The sequence below is a fragment of the Hyla sarda genome, chromosome 3 (genome assembly GCF_029499605.1).
Source record: "Hyla sarda isolate aHylSar1 chromosome 3, aHylSar1.hap1, whole genome shotgun sequence".
In the NCBI taxonomy this organism is placed as follows: domain Eukaryota; kingdom Metazoa; phylum Chordata; class Amphibia; order Anura; family Hylidae; genus Hyla; species Hyla sarda.
In genome coordinates this window covers 85,382,141-85,400,004 of record NC_079191.1, presented here as the reverse complement: position 1 = coordinate 85,400,004, position 17,864 = coordinate 85,382,141, and the positions used below count along the sequence as shown (strand labels likewise).

General features: G+C 44.6%; 1 protein-coding gene across 6 annotated transcripts in view; it reads left to right on the top strand.

Moving 5' to 3' along the window:
- Window positions 1–17,864, top strand: part of TM4SF20 (transmembrane 4 L six family member 20) — a 74,417-nt gene that overhangs the window by 20,024 nt on the left and 36,529 nt on the right. For 5 of the 6 annotated variants that reach the window (XM_056564521.1, XM_056564526.1, XM_056564523.1 and 2 more), the window contains one exon: window positions 16,902–17,057. In XM_056564521.1, coding sequence (XP_056420496.1) covers window positions 16,902–17,057 — 156 coding nt within the window. Of the gene's footprint in view, window positions 1–8,692; window positions 8,823–16,901; window positions 17,058–17,864 lie in introns of all 6 variants that reach the window. The other variant, XM_056564527.1, reaches the window with a different exon arrangement.

The window sequence follows — 17,864 nt, the reverse complement described above, 5'->3', positions numbered from 1 at the left end:
GGTCAGTGACCAGCGGCAGCTGCTGCGGGCCTGGACAAGACACCTATCATCCCCCCACCCTCCTTTTCCGCTTTTTTTTACATTTTATCTTACCTCACCTGGCCACGCTCCGGCTCTTCTGCGCGGCATCAGGGGACGTCATTCCTCATTCCCTGCAGCCGCCGCTGGTCTCTGTTATAAAGCAGCTGACGCTGAGGCCACTTTCACCAGCGGCGACTACAGAGAATGACGAGTGACGTCCCTGACGCAGGGCAGAAGAGCCAGCAGGGATTGTCACGCTTCACTGACCTCACAGCCCGGGAGACCCGCTGCCTGAACTTGAGTTTGCCGGAGTGGAGCCAGGTCAGGTAAAATACAATTTAAAAATAGCAGGAAAGAAGGGGGGGCAATAATAGGTGTCTCGTCCGGGCCCGCAGCCGCCGCCGCTGGTCACTGCTTTAAGGTGTCCGCAGCCGGCTGTTGATCTTTTAACAAGTAGCTGGAACTGCGCCCACTTTAAATCAGTAACCAGTGGATTTATTGGCATATAACACGCAGGTAGGGTTTTTGCCTATTATTTTAGTTTTAAAAGTGTGTGTTATACCCCGATAAATACAGTACTTTAAGGAGTTTGGTTTGATAGGCTATACGTAGTTTGTGCAAGCCTGACCACTTGAACCATAGTGTTACTTTGAGGAATAAAGGCACTTCTTTTTGGGGAGCTTTTAACAGATCCATTACAAATCTCACTTGTGTAATTAAACATGGAGTCCAATCTGTAGGTAGCATGTTATAGAGCAAGAGGAGCTGAGCAGACTAATATATAGTCTTGTGGAAAATTTCCAGGATAACTTGTCATTTATTAATGGAAATCTCTGCTCATTCTAGGCTAAGTAGTCAGGTGGGCAGTCTAAGGCTGGGTTCACACTACGTTTTTGCCATACTGTTTTCAATCCGTTTTTCTAAAGAAAACCGTATGGCAAAAAAACGGATGGAACAGTATGGGAAAAAGTAAACCGTATGCGTTTTTAAACAGTATACTGTTTTTAAAAGTGCATACAGTTCCGTCAGTTTTTATTTTAAAAAAACCCATACGTTTTTGAAAATGTTGTCCATTTTTAATGGGAGGGGTCTTGGGTGGGGACTTTAGGATGCAAATGCGCATGTGCAAAGTAAAAACGTATACGTTTTTCCCGTATGGAACCGTATACATGTGCGTTTCCCATTGACGTCCATGTTTAAAAAAAACGTATGCGGTTGCAGTACGTTTTTTAAACCGGAGTCAAAACCGTGGTTGACCACAATTTTGTCTCCGGTTTAAAAACCGTACTGCAACCGCATACGTTTTTTTTAACATGGACGTCAATGGGAAACGCACATGTATACGGTTCCATACGGGAAAAACGTATACGTTTTTACTTTGCACATGCGCATTTGAATCCTAAAGTCCCCACCCAAGACCCCTCCCATTAAAAATGGACAAAATTTTCAAAAACGTATGGGTTTTTTAAAAATAAAAACTGACGGAACTGTATGCACTTTTAAAAACAGTATACTGTTTAAAAACGCATACGGTTTACTTTTTTCCCATACTGTTCCATCCGTTTTTTTGCCATACGGTTTTCTTTAGAAAAACGGATTGAAAACAGTATGGCAAAAACGTAGTGTGAACCCAGCCTAACTCGGTGAGTAACAGCTTTTTCTATAAGCAGACTTGACAGACTTAACTGCAATGGGCCTCTATTCATATGGAATGAGCCTCTGGTTCAGTGATAGAGCATACAACTGTGAAGAGTTTTAGGCTGACGTGTCGTGGATGGGGCACATAATGTTTTGTTAGTTTTTATTAATATAATTACATATATTTCTGCCATTTTATAACATATTTCATTTTGGCTTTAAAAATTCAACCATAGATAATAGGATTACAATAAACATTCATACTGGGACCAACTCATAAATTGAGCTGGCAATGTGCATTGATTGGAGAAAATAAATGAAGGGCAACAGTAGATGGCGCTCTAGGATAAAAATATTTTTAAAAAATTTGAATAAAAAAACCTTAGAATAAGTAATACATACTAATACTAAAATACTAATAATATTATTAATACTATCTAAGAAGAATTAACAAAATAATGATGATAATAATATTACCAATAATAATTCATCATAATACTAATAAATAACAAGACCCTGAAAACAGTGATGGACAAACGATACTGAATATACAGTAAATATATTAGTAAAAGTAGGAATAATAATATTGGAAAACACTCACTATTAAAAATAATAATAAAAGTGATACAGACTATACAAAAGGACACTCCAGATTGAACACCATGTAGAAGCTTGTACCTATATAAAGTACAAAAAGGACCGGGTTTATCTGATCAGTGGACTCTATATAATCAATTCAGAAGGCGATAAATCCAATACAGTTCTTTGTAAGGGCCTTTGCTCTGTTGGCTACATGAATACCGATCTGGTCAATAGGGTAAATGCAAATTGGTGACGGACTGTTCGCATGGCCTCACTGCAAGGCAGGAAAAGCCCCAATTGATCTTGTTGATGTTCTTGGTAAACTCAGAGATTTCCTCCTCTTCCCTCCCTTGCAACAGGAGGAAGTGGTCTTCTATATATCTTTTATGAACAATAAAATGGTCCTGGAATAATGATTGCAAAGTAATAAATGTTTCCTCAAATAGTGCCACAACCAGATGGGCATAAGACAGTGTTACCTTAGTGCCCATCGCTGTACCTTTTACTTAATGGTTTATAAAACCATTGAATTCAAAGAAAGTATTAGTCAGGATAAGTTATAGACATTCCAGTTAAAAGTGTCTCATGGACAGAGCTATCCTGCTGCAAAATAGACATAAAACAATCCAGACCAATTGTGTGTTGTATATTAGAAGAGTTAGTGCACTGGACCATAGGCTTATTCCATATATGGCCAGTGACTTAGGATCTCTCTATCTCTCTCTTTTATACTACGTGTTTTGATCATGTCGTAATTTTAGTGTCAAAATGAGAAATTTATTGGTAGCAATGGATAAAAAGACAATACAATATCAACAGTCGTATAAAGGGCTATGATTGCCAACAACAATAACACATCATGTAATACAATGTAGTCAATGCGATCCTTCCTCAATCCAGCAGCATGAATGGAAGAGAGAAGGCCGACATTCGCTAACATGAAAATGTACAAGGGAAACAGGGTAGGATAGGGGTGGGAATATAGAGACGTCAAGGGGTATCCAGGTAAGCCAGTCAGGGTTCACACTTCACGAGTCAAACAATATGGACAGTAGAACAGCAGGTAAGCATCTGACTATTATATCGTTAAATAATAAGAAATGTCAGGAGCGTGAGAAGAGGAGATCCAAGGGTCCCAGACCTTTAGGAAGCTATCCATAGTATCAGCTCTGATAGCGTTCAATTTTTCCGAGAGGAGTATGTTATTGATCCTGGTGATGATCATATTAAGAGATAGGGTCATAGAGCGCCACTGTGCTGCAATATGGATTCGCGTTGCAAGAAGTATGAATTGTGCCAAGCGAAAGGTGGGATTATTAAAGCCCGCCGGTTTTGAACCTAAAAGACATATCTTGGGACATAGGGGGCATTCCCTATCCGTGATTTTTGAAATAAGATCAACCACCTGTTGCCATATGAGGGCGACGTGTGGACAAGACCACCATATATGGTACATGGATCCCCTCTCTCCACATCCCCTGAAACACAATGGGGAGACTTCCGGATAGATGGCATTCAGTCTAGTGGGAACGTAGTAAGTCCTATGCAATAGTTTGAGTGAGGTTTCCACCAGAGAGACTTGCCAACTCCCCCTACTGAGAGTCTCACAGCAGGAGTGCCACTCTTGAGTAGTGAGTGATTCCCCAATGTCCTCCTCCCACTGCGTCATGAAATGCAGTTTACCGTCAGGTGGTGGTCGGTTTAAGGAAGAGTAGATCAGGGAGAGTGAGCCTGTTCTCATAGGTGAATACAACGCTGTCAATTCATATGAGGTGGGGTTATGTATCATATGAGGGGGAGATATGAGGCGTAAAAAGGAAAAAACTTGCGTCATTCTAAAGTGTTCTGAGGGAGGAGGGTGGAAGCGGGATATAAACATTTCCGAGGACATGAGTTTGTTAGCCACCAAAAAGTGGTTGAGTAGCGTAAGATTATTATCTTTCCACCATGCGAATTCAGGAGTATTAACTCCAGGTGGGAAATATGGGTTCGCTAGGATGGATACTACAGGGGATATTCGTGATTGAAGCAAGAGCTTAAACCTGACCGCCCTCCACAATAGTAAAGAGTATAAAGAAATAGAAGCCTTTACAGGTACATGTGCCATGATCGGACCCGATTGCCACATCAGGGATGAGAGAGTGTATGGATGTAGTAATTCATTCTCCAACTGTACCCACCTAGGGGAGGAGGAGGTAGCATTGCACAGTAACAGCTGGGAGAGCCGTGCTGCCTTGTAATATAAGGTGAAGTTGGGAACTGAGAGACCCCCTAGGCGTTTGTGGTAAAACATAATGGATCTAGAAATGCGTGGATGGAGACCTCTCCAGAGGAATTTGAAGACCTCAGCCTGTAGCAATTTCAGATCAGCCACACGTATCGGGATCGGGAGAGTCCGAAACAAATAGAGAAGCTTTGGCAGGACTACCATTTTTATAGAATGTAAGCGGCCCAGCCACGATATGTGTGGTAGATTCCATCTGGCGAGGTCTGCTCTGATCGATCTGTACAAAGGTAAGTAATTAAGCCTATATAGAGCAGATAGAGAAGTAGGGAGGGAGATGCCAAGATATGGTAGATGAGATGTAAGAATTTTGAGAGGGAAATTAGAGGAGAGAAGTGTCCGAATACCTGAGGGAGTGTTACATAGCATAACCTCCGACTTGGTTCTATTAACCACCAGGCCTGAGATAGTCGCATATTTGTCTAATAGGGGAAAAAGGTTGGGGATGGAAATAATGGGATTCGTGATAGTAAGTAATAAGTCATCTGCGAACAAGTTAACTTTGTATTCCGAGTTCCCAATCCGCGCCCCCTTAATGTCCGGGTGGTGACGTATGAGGTTCGCCAGGGGCTCCATGATCAAAGCAAATAATGCTGGAGACAATGGACATCCCTGACGAGTACCCCTTTGTATGGGGATTGGAGATGGGGATGTAGAGGGAAGTTTAAGGTATGCCAGGGGGGAAGAGTACAACATCCGCAAGGCCTCCACAAAAGGACCCGCAAATCTCATAGCTTTCAAGACTCCAAACATATAGTCCCAAGAGACAGAATCAAACGCCTTTTCTATATCCAGCCCTAAGAGCGCTAGCGGTGTGTCCGTCTGTGATGCCCATTGAACAATATTGAGAACCTTGCGGATGTTGTCAGGTGCTTGCCTCCCCGGAATGAATCCTACTTGATCGTTATGCACTAGGTCAGGGAGAAGCCTATTGAGTCTCCTGGCCAAGATTGAAGTAAATATTTTAGCGTCTAGATTGATTAAAGAAATGGGACGATAATTAGAGGGGAGTAAGGGGTCCCTGCGGGGCTTGGGGATAACCACAATTGATGCTTGCAAAAATTCTTGGGGTAGGGGGGTACCGGACATTATAGAATTACATAAATTGGTAATATGTGGGGCAAGTAGGGGACTAAATTTTTTATAGTACATAGCAGAGAGACCATCAGGGCCTGGTGCCTTGCCTAGTTTCAAGCCGGAGATAACGTCGGACACTTCCTCAAGTGTGATAGCAGCATTCAGAGAGTCCCTAGCAGTAGAAGAAAGATGAGGTAGAGATATAGAGTGTAGAAAGGCATCCACCTCCTCAACAGAGGGAGGAGAAGAGCGTTTAGAATAGAGAGAGGTGTAGAAAGAGTGAAAGGTGTCGTAGATCCATGAGGGATGGGAAGTGGTGACACCGGGTCTCATTTGGATGCTATGCACTTTAGTAGACTCTTGTTTCTGCTTCAACATGGAAGCAAGTAGTTTATCGGGTTTGTTGGCCCATTTGTAGTATGTAGCTTTAGTCCACCTCAGGGCTTTTTCCGTGGCATTCAATAAAATAGCATCAAGCTGTAGCCTAGTCGTTTGGATGGCTCTATATAAGTATGTAGTGGGGTTAAGCTGGTGGGCCGTAGTTAAACGGGTCAATCGAGCTTCCAGTGTGGTCTGGGCCTGGAGTCTGTCGCGTTTAAGTTTGGATGCTAAAGCAATAAGCTTCCCTCTAATGACAGCTTTGTGGGCAGTCCAGACCCATCCCACATCGGAATCAGGAGAAAGGTTGTTAGAAAAGTATGTCGAGATTTCCTCCTCTAACTGGTCTCGGACAGTAGGACGAGTCAGAAGCGACTCATTAAGTCGCCATGAAAAGGGGGTGAGGCATTTGGTGGCAAACTGAAAATGGGAAAAGACTATGTCGTGGTCCGACCATGCACAGTGGATGTGTCTCGAGTAAAGTAAATAGGATAGAGTGGAGGAGGTAGCCAGGATCCAATCTATTCTAGTGTAAAGATTGTGTGCGGGTGAGTAGTATGTATATCCACGCGTTCCCAGGTTATGTTCCCTCCAAGTGTCAGCTAGGTGAAGTGATTGTAAGGTTCCAATGAGGAGCCTCTGCTGAGGGCCTGTGCGTCTGAATAAACTGGTGCTGGAGCGGTCCAAGACACCGTTGTATACCAAATTAAAATCACCGCACCATATCAAGTGGTCAAAGGTGAGGGAGCCCAGTCGACCCACCATCTGAACCAGAAATTGCAGAGGGTCCTCATTGGGAGCACACGAATTCACTATACAGAGTTTAGTTTCCTGTAAGGAGCCCTCCAGTATCAGGAATCTACCCTCCGGGTCCGTGTGTGTTGTGTGGAGAATAAAGGGGAAGGAATTGTGTAGGAGAGTAGCTACACCCCTGGATTTGGAAGTAAAAGAGGACAGATGAACTCTAGAGTAGTGGGGGTTGATATATTTAGGAAATGAGGTCTGGGTGAAGTGTGTTTCCTGCAGACAAATTATTTCCGGGTGATGCCTCTGGTAGTCTAGAAACGCTTTTTTGCGCTTAATTGGAGAGTTGAATCCCCTAATATTATGTGAGAGCACTCTACACATACTAAGTGAAGGGGAATGGGGTGTAATCAGATGAGTGTGAACTATGACGATGCAATAAACCCTCTACAAGTAGGGGGCAGTCAAATAGTATAACCAGTGACTTAATAGTTATTGATGAGCAGATGGTTACCTTGACGTCACAAAACAGGTAAGGGTATGGAATAGGAGAAGGGGAAAAGGGCAAATTCAAAGGTAAGTACATAGAAAAAAGGGTAAACAATAATTCAACATAAATATAACATGCACCAGCAGTCGCCGACAGGGGTACACCACCTCCACTGCTCTCCCCCGTCGGTCGATCACATACCGGTAAGCGAGGCAACATGATAATCCACTCTGCCAAACAGCCTCGCCATAGTGTTAGGAGCGAGAGTGATATGAGGGTGAACATCATGGTCACTAAGTAAAACATTGAGACAGGTAAATTAACCCCCTGCCCACCCCCCAAACCAAGCAACAGTCCCCGAGAGAACAAAATGAATATCAGCCATAATGGCTAAAACTCTTGGGATCCGAGAGTAAGAGGCTATATTCAAACAAACAGTCAAGGAACAGAGAGTCAACAATAAGAACCTGAAATCCGGCAGACCCGAACTTGCCCGGCTTCCGAGTGTAGATGTAGATCCTCGAAGAACAGGAACCACAGGAGAAGAACAGCAAAGTTCCTTTGCGTAATCAGGAGTAATGGGAGTCAGGGAATCAAACAAGGCCTCATGTCCCAGGTATGAACAGAGCAATCAGGAACCAAATATCCGCACAGCATCAAGTCAGCCCGGTTTCTGGGATTGAGTGCGGTGTCTCTTGTGTGACGAATCTACTCGGTTCCACATTCTTTTAAGCTGGGGTTGTCTCCTGGGTAACGGCGGTGGGTCCTCGTAAGGGACACGTTCTTTGCGGAGGAGCTCCATTGCCTCTTGCGGAGTGCGTACAGTGTAAGTGGAAGAGTTAAGCACAAACTGCAGGCTAAAGGGGAACCCCCATTTGTAACGGACCTGAGCTTTTTGAAGTGCCAGGGTCACAGGTCGCATGTTGCGGCGGCGTTCCAAGGTGGAGGGAGCTAAGTCCGCATACAAATGGACAGAGGGCGGCATGCCCGGTAGTGGAGATACGTTCCTAGCAGCTTGAAGTATGCGATCTCTCGCCTCAGGGTAATGGAGTCGAAGCACAACATCTCTGGGTACCTCTGCGTTTTTGGGTTTAGTCAGAGCTCTGTGGATCCTGTCCATCCGCAGGAGTGATGTGTCCGCCTGAGGTAGGAGAGCCTGAAACAATGCGGTCACCGGGCCGGGTAGATCATGTCGTAATTTTATTGTATTTTATAATAGTTTATTCATATGTATGTGTTTGCCTCTGACCTATGATGTCACTGTGATGGCGTCAGTGACGCATTCATTAGAAATGTAAAATATAAACCAGGACTGAGACACATATTTAAACCTGATCCATCATTTTATACACTTAAATGCCTGAGGAAGAGGGAAGATTCCCCTTAAAACGCTTTGTCATGTCTATCTGTTACATAAAAGTATCACGTTTTTTTAATCCTGGATGAGTGATTCTCCTGACTGTATCTATCTTTGGCAGGCGCCTCTGCCAGGTATTGTGCTTTCCCAGCTGTTCCTGCACTGATGCTGGATTCAATTTTGGAGATGGAGAGGCAGGCTGATGGGGAGGAAAAGGCCCAAACTTGAATAAAAAAATTGTTCTGTTCAATGTAGGTTAAACAATATTTTTTCCATATACTGCCATCTTTTTATGCAGATCTTTCAGGATATGGTACTTAGGTCCCAACTAACAGCAATATGCTTAGCCCAAGAACAGTCCAATTTTCACATGGGAGTTTGAAGGCCTAGTTGCGGGTTGTCCCTAAGGAATAAATGTGTCGCATTATGGCTACTGTATAAGGGATGAATTATATTACAGGGAATTTGGGGGCTAGAATGATTGATTACTAATTGGTGGGTTCCAAGGGATAACTAGAGGGCAATATAGGGGAAAGTTACTGTTTGTTCTTTATCTGAAAAAGAGAAACATAAAAATGGTATACGTGCCAATTTAAGAGATAGAAAGGCAGGCCGATGGGGAGGAGGAGGCCTGAACTTGAACAAAATAACTTCTTCTAAGTTCGTCTGTTCAATGTGCGTAAACCAATAACTCTTCTATATACTGCCATCTTTTGATCTCGAACTATCAGAATCTAGTTGTCTGGTCCCAACTAAAACCTATACTTTTAGCCCCAAACACAGTCCTTTTTTCACATAGGAGTTTTTTTCAATATTTAATCTTTATCAAAACACATAATATAAAACAATACCCATACCAAAAATTCATAATAATATCCATCCTACCATCCCCACCCACCCTGTTCGTCTGCTGGAGAGAAAAAAAAGGAAGAAAAGGAAACACTACATACATCTCTACTATGCCCTACTGCACCACAGACCCCACGTCATTTGATACTCTCTCGCTTTCTTTTTTGCTTCTTTGCTTCTCCATCTTTCATATTCTTAAATTTTTATTTTTTTTAAACCAAATTTAACCAATACACAAAGTCTGGTACTTCTTTGTTAAACCACTTCCTAAGAATTAATTTCCCTAGGAAAAAAAGTTAAATAAACAATTTATCTCTCTTACCGTATTGTACCACATCTCCTAATAGCACACTTTAATCCATATTTATTTTTCAAAAACAAAAAAATTTTCCTCCCAGAATTTTTTGATTTTGTTGCATGTTCCACCATAGATGTACTAATTCCGCATTCACTCCTCCACAATTAGGAAATTCTGCACTCTCTCTGCACTTCATTAACCATAACTGACGTGGAGAGTAGTACATACGATATATTATCTTGAGTTGTGTAAATTGATATTGCTTGTTTACGGTACATAATCCTGTATTCTTTAGAATCCTTTTCCATGAATCCTCACTAATTATCCCAATTTCTTCCTCCCAGTTTTTATTTTTATTTTACCTTGAAACATATTTTGCCACTCTCTAAACCCCTTAAAGGGGTACTCCAGTGGAAAACTATTTTTTTTTTTTTTAAACCAACTGGTGCCAGAAAGTTAACCCCTTAAGGACTCAATTTTTCAATTTTCCAACTAAAAATCCATATGATGGCTTATATTTTGCATCACCAATTCTACTTTGTAATGACATCAGTCATTTTACCAAAAAATCTGTGGTGAAACCAAGAAAAAAAATCATTGTGGGACAAAATAGAAAAAAAAAAACATTTTGTAAATTTTAGGGGCTTCCGTTTCTACACAGTGCACTTTTTGATAAAAGTGACACCTTCTCTTTATTCTGTAGGTCCATACGATTAAAATGATACCCTACTTATATGGGTTTGTTTTACCACAGTGCTCTCTGCTGACATCTCTGTCCATGTCAGGAACTGTCCAGAGAAGGAACAAATCCCCATAACAAACCTATCCTGCTCAGCAGGGTCAGCAGAGAACACTGTGGTCAGACAGAAAAGAAATTTGAAAAGAACTTCCTCTGTAGTATACAGCAGCTGATAAGTACTGAAAGGATTAATTACAACTTTACAAATCTGTTAAAATTTCTGCCACCAGTTGATTTGAAAAAAAAAAAGGTTTCCAAGGGGGCGTGGCTTGGTGCCGACTGAGATGGGCGCACATTGAAAAGGCTCCTGCTCCTCCGGCCATTTAACAGCCACACTTTTGCCCTGGTGACCCTGCACCCTCATGGGGAAAAACTCAAAACATGCCAGGACCCCTTTTCACCTGCCAGGCTTCCTTCCCAGACCTCCGGACCCCTACAGCGCTTGTGGCGTCTTCCTCCCACCTCTGTCCCAGGCTCCGGATCCACCATTGAAGGCCCTGTCCAAGGCCTGCGCTCCCTGCTAGGGCTGCCGCCTCACTCCACTGAGGGATCATCACCTGGGCGGCGGCCCGCTGCGACGGTGGGCTCTGGATTCACCCCCGCCTCTGCCGCGGACAGTCTCCTCACCTCCGTGTGCGCTCGGACCTCCAGATCTCCCGCTGGCGCACGGCGCTGCTGTGCCGACTTCAGGTGCGTCCCCGGCAACGGCTCTGAGTACTGCCGGCACCCCCCTGCCCGGGGAGCTGCAGCGCGCTTCAGTGACTCTGCCAGGGGGATCTCCCTCCCAGCCCGCCACTCTGAACAGCACTGCTCCTCTGTCCCTCCTGGCTGCCCCCTCACCTGAGTCACTCCCATCCTTCCAAAGCCCCGCTGCATCTGCCTTTTGGGCTGCCTCGGTGGGGGCCTGTGATCCTCCTCACAGAGAACTACTGCAGCCAGCACTCACATCAGCTGCTTCCCCCTGCTCAGTCTTCCCTTCTTCAGAGATCCTTAAAGGGGACGTTGTTCTCTGGTCCCCGCGGACTCCCTCTGCACCTCGGGGGATTTCCTCCTCTGGACCCACTGGCCGCTTGCTACACCCCTGCCACCTCTCCAAAGCCGCAGAGGCTTGGCACCGCCACTATGATGTTAGCTGGTGCCCCACATCAGTCCCCCCCTGGGACATCTGGCCCCCTGTCTCAACCTCCACTGGTCGCAGGGGTGGCCTCGCCTTCACCCCCATGGGACGCTCTGGCTGGATCTGGAATTCCCTGCTCTGGTGTGCCCTTGCTGTCTTCCATACCCGAATTAAGCCAGCTACTCTCCCAAATTCCATCTAAGGAGGACTTTCGCTCTCTCATTACTGAGGTCAAGGAGGCCTGCTGAGCGGAGATTGCTGATATGCGCCGAGACCTCCAGGTGGATGACCTAGAGGACGCTCCTGATCACACATGGGAATATATTGCACACCTTCATTCCACCATTGCTTCTCAGAAGGACTTTCTTTGTGATCTCCATGCCCATGTAGAGGATCTTGACAACCGAGGGAGACGCAATAATATCAGTGAGGGGGTTGCCGGAGGCAACCTGTGAAGAGGATCTATTTGTCACCTTAGAAGCTTCACGGTGAGCCTTCGTCCCTCAAGATTAAGCTGGACAGAGCGCACAGAGCCTTACGCCCTAAGTCCGCCACGGGAAATCCTTGTGATGTTATCTGCTGTGTACATGATATCCAAGTCAAGGAAGCCATCATGGCTAAAGCTAGATCCTTGCGTAGCTTTGACTTTGATGGGGCCCCGATCCAGCTTTATCAGGACCTGTCCTGGCTTACCCTCAGAAAGTGGTGATTACTGCAGCCTCTCCTGGAAGTCCTTAGATCGCACCATGTGCTGTACAGATGGACCTTCCCGTTTGAATTACAAGCACGTAAAGAGGGGCGCTCTGCTGTTCTCCGCTCTTTTTCTGACCTCCAGTCATTTTGCACTACCTTGGACTTGCCAACTCCCAAGATGACTGACTGGGATCTGATGTCTCCCCCTCCTCCCCTGCCCCCAGTCTGGTAGCCGGTCTGTGTGTTTATTTGCTGGCTTGCTGCGGCCTTGGAGTGGGGCGCTTGTTTTGGTGGCGTTGATTTCTGGTTGGTAACCTTCCATGTACCCCCTGAAGGCTGTAGCAATAGTTCGCCCATGCTTTGGTCCATAGATCACTTCGGTGGACCTGACCTCCGCATTGGCTCTTGAGTCTCTGGTGTATTTTTTTGCATATTGGTGTTTTTTATGTTTTTTTATTGTCTTGTCGAGTCTTTGTCTGTTTGTTTCCCCCTCTGTTCTTCCCTCCCTCCCCTCCTCTCCCATTTTCTCTCTGTTTTAGGTTGCTTCCTCCAGCTGTCCCTTTCCCGGTTCCAGCTCCCATGGATTGTTCTCTGCTGTCTGCTGTGCTCCTATGGACTGTTTTAGTGAGTATGCTGCTTTTAAGCTATTCTTTTTTTTCTTCACGATCCGCCATGGTTCAGTGCGTCTCCCTGAACGTTAAGAGGCTGAATTCCCCCACTAAGAGACGCCTATTGCAAAGGGAGTTGGTTGGTCTCCATGCTGACAGTTTTTATTCAGGCTACGCACTTTGACCATTCTGTATCCTTCCAGTTCCTTGCTCATCTCTTCCCTCAGTCCTATTCTGCTATTTCGGGTAGGAAAAAGGCGGGGGTTGCTATACTGATCTCCAGATCTTGTCCACTGCAGGGTTTTTCCTCCTTTCTTGACCCTATGGGACGGTATATCATACTGGAGGGAACTTTGGGTGGGGTCTGCTTTTGCTTTATAATGTCTATGCTCCTAACACCTCTCAGATCCCTTTCCTGCGTAAGGTCTTTACTAAACTACATCGGTACCCCCGTCTGCTCGGTTAGTGGGTGGGGACTTTAATCTTGTTTTCTCCCCGTCCCTGGACCGCCACTCTCTTACTGGTGGTCCGCATACCTCTGCTCAGCTGCGGCTTGCTTCGGTTTTTCGACGTTTGGTCCATAGTTCGTCGCTCTATGACTTATGGTGGATTGGTCACCCGACGGAACGCTCCTTCAGCTTTTATTCTCACCCCCACAAATTACATACCCATATTGACTATTGTTTTGGGAATCTCCCTATGGTGCGCATGCTTTCTGATGCCTCTCTGGATCCTATTTCCTGGTCTGACCACTGTCCTGTTCTTCTCTCTTTTTCCTCTACCCCTTCCTCTTTACGATCTTGTCATTGGAGGTTGAATGATTCTCTCCTTAAAACTTTACCTTCCCTTTTTTCTAAGGTGTTGGCTGTTAGACTCTGCTCCTTTCTTCCAGCTCTTGTCCATAAAGACCAGTTTGGATGTATCCCCTGTCGTCAAGGCGGTGACAACACCAGGAGGGTGGTGGGTCTGGTTGACCTGGTTAATCGGAGGTCCGAGCAGGCATTGCTTCTTAGTCTGAATGACAAAAAGGCTTTTAACATGTTGGGGTGGCTGTTTCATTTTGCCACTTTGCAGAAGTTTGGGATTTCAGGGAAATTTTTGACTGCACTGCAGGGTCTTCCTTACAGCCTCTCTTAAGCCTCCTCACGCTCCATCTCCTACCTTTCCCTTGTTCAATGGTCAGGGCTGCCCGTTATCCCCCCTGGTCTTTGCTCTCTGTATCGAACCCTTTGCTGCTATGATCAGGGGGGATCCGGACATTGCTGGTATTTCCTTACAAGATAGGTAATTTAAGGTTTGCTTATTTGCGGACGATGTCCTTCTTACACTCTCTCGCCCTTTACTGTCCTTTCCTTCTCTCTACAAAGTTCTGCATGACTATGGGGCAGTTTCTGGCTATAAGGTCAATCTCTCCAAATTGGAGGCCCTTGCTCTCAACCTTCCCTCTCTACTCTCCTACGCTCTGATTACTCTTTCCGGTGGTCTCCCTCTGCTATTAAGTACCTTGGGGTCTGGATTACCCCTCACTATTCTGCGCTGTACTCTACTAATTATCTACCCCTCTTTTGGGAACTTCGTGCTCTCCTGGTAAAATGGCGCTCGCAATATATTTCCTTTTTTGGTCGCATTGCAGCGATGAAGATGACTACTATTCCGAAGCTCCTCTACTTTTTTGAGATGTTGGCGATGCGAGATGTTTCAGTTTATTTGGGATGGGAAGCGGCACCGGCTTCCGGGGTCTGTAATGATGGCTGGACGAGCTTATGGGGGACTGGCGGTCCCGGATGTGGTGAAATACTATTGGGCTACTCACTTGCGCCATCTTGCGGCATGGTCCACTTACCAAGCATACAGCTGGATGAAATTGGAGAAATTGTGGCTTTCACCTATCCATCCTAACGCACTTCTCTGGACGCATTGGGAGGATGCACTTAACACCACTCTCTCTCCCCCAATGGAAAATAATTTGGGAACAGGCTTCCAAGGCATCTATATGTACTGCTTACAGGGAAAATCAGTATAAACTGATTATGGGTTGGTATCATACTCCGGAGCTGTTGAATAGGTTGAACCCTGATATCCCCCCCAATGCTGGCATTGCAGGGTTGGTTTGGGAACACTTTTCCATGTCTTTTGGTCCTGCCCTCTTATCTTGGGGTTTTGGAGGTCGTGCAACGTTTGCTCTTTGATGTTTTGGGAGTGTCTGTCCTTCTCGACCCCCTTGTGTATCTCTTACAGCTCTCACACCCTGTTGTTACCAAGAAGCTGCGGAAACTGGCTATGCATATTCCTTTGGCGGCTAAGACCCTCATTGCTAAATGTTGGAAGAGGACTTTTCCACCCTCTGAACCTGATTTATTGATTTGTATATGGGAAATACACTCCTTGGAGTACCTCACAGCCTCTTTGAATTCTATCACTGCTTTTCTCTCTGCGTGGGAGCCGTGGGACCGTTTCTCTGATAGGCAACCACCTTGATTTTCTTCCCCCCTTCTTTCTCTTCCCCCCCTCTCTCCCCTTTTCTCCTTCTTTATTCTTCCTTCTTCACCCTACCTCCCTTCCCCCCCCTCCCCCGTTGTGTTTGTGTTGTGTTGTCTCTTATTTTTCGTGTACCCTTGTTCATAGCTACTCCCCTAGTCCTTCCTATTGGGGGGGCTTTTTGAGCCCTCTTTTCCCTGTGATATGTGTAACTACTTCCTGAATCCGAAGTTGCTCCAGTTTGATGTTTTCCCTGAGGTTGGGGCTGTCTTTCGTGATTTGATGATATTTTTTGCATACCCTGGTCTCCTTATTGGCTTGTCATTAGCTCCTGATTTGATTATTCTGGGCTGTGACACGGGCTATGCTTTTGTTTTGTTCTGCACATTCTTGCTATCTTCCTTGTAAAACTTTAATAAAAATTACAGTTTAAAAAAAAAAGAAATAGTTTTCAACCGGAGTACCACTTTAAGGACTCAGCCCATTTTGGCCTTTAAGCGTACCCGTCAGATCCAACAACATTGTTTTAAACATATCACTCAGTATCTAATCCTGATCATGTGTGTCTAATTTTTATGTGTCTAGCACCTTTATTTATTTTTTATTACACTTTTAATTTAGCTTACTAGTCTGAATTCCTCTCAAAGGGAGGGGTGTGGCCTCACTGTGCAGGTCTCCGCCCCCTCCCTCAGTATGCTGTCTGCTCACATCTCCCCTAGCATTAGCAAAACTACAACTCCCAGCTTGTCCTCACTGACAGTAGCGGGACACAAACTGACAGTGGGAGGATTTTTCCTCCAGCTGTGAGCCCTGCGCTCACAGCTGTCAATCAAGGAAGTGTGTCCATGACATAGGTGATGATGCATGGACACAGCAGGAATAGTATGTTTCCAAGCAGGCAGGGGGGGGGCAGTTGTTTGACTGGCTTTTTCAGTATGAAATACTGAACATTTTCTAATGAAATCAATTGCAAAACCTATTGGTTTTGCATGCCTTACAACATATCAAAAGTTTTTGTATTTGACAGTGCCCATTTAAGGACCCAGAAAATTTTCATTTTTGCAGTTTCATTTTTTTATTTTAGTATAAGAAGAAACACCCAAAAACCCGGTGTGTGGTAAATCAGGAACTTCTTTATTCTTTTTTAGTGCAGTAAAAACTTCAGAGCACAAAGAGCCAATGCGATTCAGGTTATACACCTTTAATCATGGCATTCGTTTATTCCTCCTCCCCTTCAAAAAATCATAGTGCTTTCAATTTTGCACCTACTGACCCATATAAGGGCTTGTTTTTTGCGTCACCAATTGTACTTTGTAAAGACATCACTTAGTTTATAACATAATCTGCGGAGAAACAAAACTTATTTGAAGGGTAAAATGATAACAAAAAAAAAACACCATTTTGTAATTTTTGAGGGTTCTGAACCTGGACCTAACGAAGGAGGGGAGCCCTCAGAAACGCGTTGCCATTACATCTCTCTATACCTATATTTTAATAAAGGTTTATAGAAAACTGTAAATAAACTTTGTACCGCTCATCTTCATATAGGCGAAGCGCTGCAGCCAATCAGAAGATAGGAACCCGGCTAGGGAATCCACGCTTCTATCCACTTTATCCCTGCACTTGCACCGTGACCCGATGGTACCGACGGCCAACAGCTCCCAAACCTTAACAGTGTTGTGCCTGCATGCTCAACACACGAAGGTGAGCAGTTTCATTTTTCCATAGGTGTTATCTGTATCCACCAGATAACGGCACTGTTAGTGCCATCTCTATCTTTATTTGTTCCTATGTTTCTTCTTTTTTTTTTCTATCACATCATGTGGTAGAAAGTTCCATAGTCTCACTGCTCTTACAGTAAAGATTCCCTGGTGGTGAAACCTACACCTGATGGTGAAACCTACATAGAGGATGCCTCCTTTTCATGGTTACCAGCCTAGGGATAAAAAGATCACTAGAAAAATCTCTGTATTGTCCATTCATATATCTGTACATTCATATATTTGTACATGTAATGTCCCAGTACAGGATATACTCCTGTACAGTACTTAGGCCCTGTCAGGTTGAGTCCCTCATTGTCCTAGTGGCTCTCCTGCAGCGTCTCCCCCATAGTAGTAAGTCTAAAGTTATGTATAGTGTTGTAAATATAGGGCATAATGTTATGTATAGGTATATAAAGTATAAAGGACCTTTATGGACCTTTGGAGGTATCACCTGTTATGTTCACATGATGTGTTATGTTACCCAGAGAGCACCAGTTGACCACCTGACCTGCAGCTTGACCTATGGGCTTCTTGCTCAGCCCCCCTTTTATAAGAGGGGGAGCCATTACAATCTCTCTCTTCTACCACAAGTTCTTAGATCCTGAGGAACAGCAAAGCACAGACATCACAGATCCTTTGTCCAGTACCCCTGGATGCCATAAAGCCTGCACACCAGCCACATTGTCAGTAAGTCAACTCATCTATGCCTGCTGTCTCTACCAAAATCAAGTCACTAGTCATGTCAATT